This window comes from Melitaea cinxia, chromosome 19, assembly GCF_905220565.1.
Source record: "Melitaea cinxia chromosome 19, ilMelCinx1.1, whole genome shotgun sequence".
Classification (NCBI taxonomy): Eukaryota; Metazoa; Arthropoda; class Insecta; order Lepidoptera; family Nymphalidae; genus Melitaea; species Melitaea cinxia.
In genome coordinates this window covers 2,625,249-2,632,754 of record NC_059412.1, presented here as the reverse complement: position 1 = coordinate 2,632,754, position 7,506 = coordinate 2,625,249, and the positions used below count along the sequence as shown (strand labels likewise).

The window sequence follows — 7,506 nt, the reverse complement described above, 5'->3', positions numbered from 1 at the left end:
TCCCACAGACTTAATAATTTAATATTTCCTCGGCTGTCCACAGATTATATAACACAATGGATCTGTTACTAGTGCCATCTGTTGAGGAAAGATGTCAACAATGCACTCTGTGCGATTTTGTACTGTGGCTAAAATGTACTGACTGAATAGACCCTGGTATTACTATGCTCTGTTGCTCTGTCTGTGCCCGTAGGTAAAAAAATTTTGCAATAGGTAGCACTGTTTTGTGTCTGACATTTTAATGTTGCTATAAATTCAAGATCAGAGTAAGGAACTCTACAAAGTACAAATACTGCTTGTTATAAATGAAATTGAAAATCAGAAAACATATTGAATTGTTTTTACAAAAAAAAAAAAACATGAAAAACTTATTTGTTAAGGACTTTCCGTAAGATGTCCCGTATGAAGTAAAAAATTTACACACATTTTAAGAAATAAATAATTTTTCATTAGTTCATTATTAGCTCTGTAAATGCAATATGGGGCTGTCGTAAATCGTAATGTCGATATTTTTTTCTTTCATCATGCTCTGTGCTGTCACAGAGTACATAACAAATAAAACCTTTGTGTTTAGGTGTGTGTGTGTGTGTTGTTTTTGAATCCGAAATCAGATGTGAAATCTAAGTCGAAGTATTTATCTTATCTATAATGTTTATTTGATCGTCCTATAAAAGGATTGATAGAATATCAACATCATATCTTAGTGTAATGCCTGTCAATTACTAAAGCGTAACAGTGAACGGGGTAGATAATTTATTATAATTCCTTTCAGCTAGTTTTCGACAAATGTGATTTGGTTCTCGTAATGGAGGATTACAAGTTTCTTTTTAAAGTAGTGCTAGTGGGTAACGCTGGGGTCGGTAAGACTTGTTTGGTGCGACGATTCACGCAAGGTTTGTTCCCACCAGGCCAGGGTGCTACAATTGGTGTTGATTTCATGATCAAAACCGTAGAAGTCGACGGAGAGAAAGTGAAGGTGAGCAGGATATTACGCATAGTGCCTTTATGCTTATAACAATTGAATTGCTATATTTGGCATTTTTATCTTTTTTGTAAGTTTGTCGCAAAAATAATTTTCTTTTCGTGTAAAAAGATCAGAAGAAAAAAAAAAAAACAGGGATTAAACTTGCACAAAGAATTTTAAATTTAGATCTTCTAAGAGTATTTATGTAAATAACAACTTTGTTACAAGTGAGATAAGTGGATTTCAATATAAAATATGGTAAAGAAACTTACATCTATCTGCCTATTACAGTCATAAAATAAGAAACTGAAATTGATTTGTAAAAATATTAATAACAGGCTAAGATCTAGATTAGGTAAAACCGAATTAGAAAAACCGAATTATGGGGTTTTTGGGTGTGGAGGGTGGAGGGTGTAGGGGAATCTATACAAGGTAACACTGTCACACCTCAAAACCCCATGGTTATGGGGATATCCATGGTTAAAGTTTTGAGTCTGTCCTACCCCTAGAGTTTTTTTTGTGCCGCGGAGGCGCGGAGGAAGGGCTGCACTTCCCGCAGCGCTGGAGCCAAGCGTTCCTCTAACTTTCGAAATTCTTCTTCTAACCTCAAAACTTTAACCATGGATATCTCCATAACCATGGGATTCCGAGGTGTGACAGTGGTACCAGGGGAAGCGTTCCCCACCCTCTCTCCCCCCACGGTCCCGAAATTCGGTTTTACCTAATCTAAAGCTTTACCTTAATAACATTATACATAGCATAAAATGAAAGACTACACCCATATGGGAAATTCAGTTCAATAGTCTTTATTAAAATAACTATTAAGCCATTTTAAATCTTCATTTAGGGATTAATAAATACATAAAATAATAAATAAATATCTTTAACACACACATAGTCTGTCCCTTTCATAAGCAATTTAATGCTTGTACCAGTCAACTGATATAAGTCCATTTTTTTATTTTGAAATATACAGTGGACCCCCAATAATTCCACAAACATTTTGCAGTGTCGAACTATCGAATTTGTGGGATTATAGAGTTTTTCCTAAGACCCTACAGTCTGGAATTTTTTACAAAAAAGTCCTTTGTAATCTATCAAATTATAGGTGTAATGATTAGGTTACATGAAGTACAAACCATACTTCATTATGTATGTCAAATTTAGTAAATTAAACGAAACAATAGAGAGCTTACATTATACAGAATTAACATTATTAATGCCATAGAACTTAAAAAAATATAATTTTGCATTAGTAAATAATTGTGTGGATACTAAACGAATTAAAAATTATGAATAAAAATCATGATATGAATATTTTAAATTAACATTTATGAAGCATGAAAATATTCATAAATTTTTTGTCAAATTCAAACTGCGATCAGAACACAACAATACTATGTGTCGAGTACAATAGTGGTGGCACATACAAGTTGTAACCTGCTCAATCACACATCGTCTACATTAGATTCAATAATAATAGACATGTCAGATTAGAGGGGGTGCCGGATTAGACAGAGGCCAGATTACTGGGTGTCCACTGTATATACAAATAATACATATATTACTACTTACTGTGTTACTTTTGATTAGCTTGTTGACGCAATTAGTAGTGACCCTGCTTTCTGCTCCAGGGGTCGTGGGTTCGATTCCCACCCCGAGTCTGGGTGTAATATATATATTTATTTATATATGTATTATTTATATGTATGTTTATCAAAAAAAAAAGTAGCTATACCAGTCGGGTGTTACCTATAACACAAGCATTAAGTTGCTACCTTTAGGAACAGATGACCTTGTGTGTATGTTGTAAATATTGAAAAAAAAAATTAACATACTACCAGATTCGAGGTGGGTATCGAAACCCACAAGTCCCTGAGCAGAAAGTAGGGTCACTGTACACTCCTTCAACAGGCTAGTCAATATCCCAGATAAAATCCTAAATATGATATAAAAAAAGCTTTGTAAATATTGTTTTAGCTGCAAATATGGGACACTGCAGGACAGGAAAGGTTCAGATCAATAACACAGAGCTATTACCGCTCAGCACATGCTTTGATACTCGTGTATGACATATCTTGCCAACCAACCTTTGACTGCTTGCCGGACTGGCTCAGAGAAATTGAAGAGTATGCTAATAATAAGGTGCTTAGAATATTAGTTGGTAAGTATTTATTTAGAAATGAAAAAATAAAATTTAAATAAAAAAAAGAATATAAATTATTACATACATACATATAATCACGCCTCTTTCCTGTAGAGGTAGGCAGAGACCACTTCTTTCCACTTGCTATGATCCTTACATACTTCGTTCGCTTCGTCCACTTTCATTATTTATTTCATACATGCTCTTCGGTTTAGGGTACTCTTGACCTGGCCCGTCGACGACGAAGACGTCCCTTATTTGGTCTCGGAACTTCCGCCTAGGTCTACCCCTTCCAACCCTTCCATTCACACTCGTCTTATACACTTTCGTCAGTCGTTCTTCAATTATTCTCTCGACATGGCCAAACCATCTGAGCATACCTTTCTCAATTTTTGTCACTACATCTTCTTTCAGACCACAACGTTTCCTTATCTCACTATTTCTTATCCTGTCACTCAGTTTAACTCCTATCATACTTCTTAACGCTCTCATCTCAACTGCATTTATTCTGCTTTCATGCATAAATTATTGCATTTAACAATTTACGTTTATCGTGTCTGGAATCAAACAAATCACTTGTGAAATCTAACTCCTTACATTATGTAAGTTCATTTAACAAAGATAAAACTTATCTATATCTTCATTGTCAAAATTATTAGAATAATAAATAATTTAGAATATACTAGCTGACCCGGCGAACTTCGTATCGCCTAATAGTCGATTCTTTAATTTTTTATTTTTTTAAGTTAATAAATCAACAATTACATTATGAAAAAATTAAAAATTATAAAACTCACAAAATTCTTTTAATAGTCACTAAAAAATCACAATGAAATTTTTTTTTTTATAATTTTTTCTCCGTAAGAACCATCCTCGTACTTCAAGGAATATTTTAAAAAAAGAATTAGCGAAATCGATCCAACCGTTCTCGAGTCTTGCGCTTAGCAACACATTCAGCGACTCATTTTTATATTATAGATAATTCACTAAACTTGCACAAGTATAAACTCTTTTATAGATAACAACACAGTGTTGTTTATGCCTTAAATATTAAAGAATTTCATTTATTTTTCCTTTTTTAAATAGTGCTTCATTACCAAGTAGTAATGCAATTAATGTAACAAAAACAATTGACTTACATTTGTGTACAATTGATGTTTTTAATTAATTAATTGTTACCACAAAAATTATTTTCAAATGATGGGAATAAAGTACTAGTACAATATCACTATGTATTGACCCTTTATCTATGTGGAGAAAGAAACATTTGTCCAGTGGAGGAATGTTACAACAATGGATCAAACAATCACAAAATTTTTTAAAAATTCAAATATTATGATGTTAATAGTTAAATAATACTATTTTAAGGTAATAAAACTGATAGGGAGGATAGAGAAATACCACGGCATATAGGAGAGGATTTTGCACAACGACACGGAATGTACTTTTTAGAAACATCAGCTAAAGAAGCAGAAAATGTTGAAAGACTATTTATGGAGATCGCTGTCGAATTAATGGAGGTATGGAACTTATTTTATCGATTTTTTTAGTTAATGTATTTGTTTGAATTTTGGCACGATGTATTGTATTCTGTAGTAAACTAATTTCATTTAATATTTAATAAATATTCACGAATGTATTTCATAAGTAATAATTAATTAAACTATTATTGTTGACATACTTTTGACTAGCCCGTTTGCGCAGTTTGTAATGACCCTGCTCCGGGGGTTGTGGGTTCGATTCTCACACCGAGTCTGAGTGTAATATACATATTTATTTATATATGTATTATTTATATGTATGTTTATCGAAAAAATAATTGTGTTTGCTCGCAAACGAAAAAAAAACCGACTTCAATTACATCGACAAGTAATACAACGTAGATCGACGAAAAAATAGTCAAGCAACTACGCGTTATCAAAGATTACTCAAAAAGTAGTTATCAGATCTCGATAAAATTTATATGTGACCACATGATAAACATCAGCTTTCGATTAAATTAAAAATTATCAAAATCGGTACACCCAGTAAAAAGTTATTATGGATTTTCGAGACTTTCCCTCGATTTCTCTGGGATTCAATCATCAGATCCTGGTTTCCTTATCACGGTACCAAACTAGGGATACCCCTTTCCAACAAAAAAAGAATTATCAAAATCGGTACATCCAGTAGAAAGTTATGCGGTATAATACAACGTAGGTCGACGAAAAAAGCGTCAAGTAAAAACGCATTATTAGATATAACTCGAAAAGTAGTTGTTAGATCTCAAATAAATTTAAATGGGACCAATTGGCACACACTACCTTTCGTTTAAAACAAAATTTGTCGAAATCGGTCTACCCAGTCAAAAGTTCTGATGTAACATACATAAAAAAAATAATAATTGTGTTTGCTCGCAAACGAAAAAAAAACCGACTTCAATTACATCGACAAGTAATACAACGTAGATCGACGAAAAAAAAGTCAAGCAACTGCGCGTTATCTAAGATTACTCAAAAAGTAGTTATCAGATCTCGATAAAATTTGTATGTAACCACATGATAAACATCAGCTTTCGATTAAATTAAAAATTATCAAAATCGGTACACCCAGTAAAAAGTTATTGCGGATTTTCGAGAGTTTCCCTCGATTTGTCTGGGATCCCATCATCAGATCCTGGTTTCCTTATCATGGTACCAAACTAAGGATATCCCTTTTCCAACAAAAAAAGAATTATCAAAATCGGTACATCCAGTAGAAAGTTATGTGGTATAATACAACGTAGGTCGACGAAAAAAGCGTCAAGTAAAAACGCATTATTAGATATAACTCGAAAAGTAGTTGTTAGATCTCAAATAAATTTAAATGGGACCAATTGGCACACAAAACCTTTCGATTAAAACAAAATTTGTCGAAATCGGTCTACCCGGTCAAAAGTTCTGATGTAACATACATAAAAAAAAAAAAAAAAAATACAGTCGAATTGAGAACCTCCTCCTTTTTTGGAAGTCGGTTAAAAAAAAAGTCGAATTGAGAACCTCCTCCTTTTTTGGAAGTCGGTTAAAAATAAAATATGTAGCTATACCAGTCGGTATAACACAAGCATTAAGTTGCTTACTTTAGGAACAGATGACCGTGTGTGTATGTAGTTATAATTACGACTCGTCCATCCGCTCTAGATAAGGTAGAACATAGAATACGTTACAATGTATAAGATTCATAGAAATAGGCAAGAGACGCAAACTCAGCGTCTGGTCGGTCTCCTCCCCCTGACGTCCGCTGGGCCAAGACTGTAACGGTTAAACAGAGATATTAAAACCTCCAAATAGGTTACATGTCTTTCATTTTTTTTTTTACTTAAGTTAGTTAAAGTTAATTATACTATAAATTGTTTTCAAAACGCTCCGAAACCAAAGGTATGTTGTAAATATTTATTTATTTATTTATACCGAATTATGTTATTTTTTAAATGATTGATAATTTTTTCTTTTTTTTTCCAATTTTTAATATTCTCTTTTTATTTTATATTCATTATGAAATGATTTTTGCATCGTCAAACTGTACATTGAATATATTTTTTAAATAATACTTGGGGTGTGATCTACAATCGATACCGAAGCCAAAAATATAGTTTTTAGAATTTTTGTCTGTTTGTCTGTATGTATGTCCGGGATAAACTTAAAAAGTACTGCATGGATTTACTTCCAATTTGGCACGAATATTATTAAGAAGATGGGTCAACATATAGGCTACAAATTATCACGCTATCACCTACGGGGAACGAGCAGTGAACCTTTATTTCTTCAACGCATTCTGTAACAACGTGTAATCTAACGACGCATATTTGAATGTTGTTATTATGTTAATAACCATGCTATAAGCTAGCTTCATACTATAAATAAAGACATTCTGTAGTATATTTAGTATCAGCATTGTACCCGTGTGAAGCCGGGGCGGGTCGCTAGATGAATATAATTTCATATGTTATTTGATTGGTTATAAAAAATGATAAGCTTACAAGATTTTTATAAAGCTGTTGTTATATGCTATTTTTTAGTATTTTATGTTGTATTTAGTAATGTTTTTTAAATTTCAGCAAGCTAAATGCAAGGAGCTACCGAAATACGATGGCAGCTTAGGTCCGCTAAATGGGAAGACGACATCTGTCAGTGATAGCTCGTGCTGTCTCCGATCATAAACCTAACGAATTTATCTCATTGATATTACTAGTGTAATACTTGTGTTTTTATAGAGCTAATTTATTTATTTTTAACATATTATGAGTACTTTGTAAGTTTAAATTAAGTAATATTTTGTACATTTCAGATTTATTTTGATGATGGTTATAATATTTTTCTACTTTGTTAACAGTCTCATTTAATAAATTATTAATTTAATGAAATTAGTAATGGTTAAA

The 7,506-nt window shown here is 32.5% G+C and overlaps 1 protein-coding gene across 1 annotated transcript; it reads left to right on the top strand.

The window, feature by feature from the left end:
• The first annotated feature begins 493 nt into the window (after nt 1-493).
• LOC123662657 (ras-related protein Rab-30) lies at nt 494-7,297 on the top strand. Its single transcript, XM_045597463.1, has 4 exons — nt 494-976; nt 2,945-3,128; nt 4,479-4,630; nt 7,186-7,297. The coding sequence occupies exons 1-4, from the start codon at nt 806-808 to the stop codon at nt 7,285-7,287; spliced, it is 609 nt and encodes a 202-aa protein (XP_045453419.1). The 5' UTR covers nt 494-805; the 3' UTR covers nt 7,288-7,297.
• Nucleotides 7,298-7,506: the final 209 nt, after the last annotated feature.

Bases quoted from the DNA above. Each gene is read 5' to 3' on its own strand.
- LOC123662657 (XM_045597463.1), top strand. From the start codon at position 806: ATGGAGGATTACAAGTTTCTTTTTAAAGTAGTGCTAGTGGGTAACGCT. The intron at 977-2,944 runs GTGAGCAGGATA...ATATTGTTTTAG, and splicing joins TCGACGGAGAGAAAGTGAAG to CTGCAAATATGGGACACTGC. The intron at 3,129-4,478 runs GTAAGTATTTAT...TACTATTTTAAG, and splicing joins GGTGCTTAGAATATTAGTTG to GTAATAAAACTGATAGGGAG.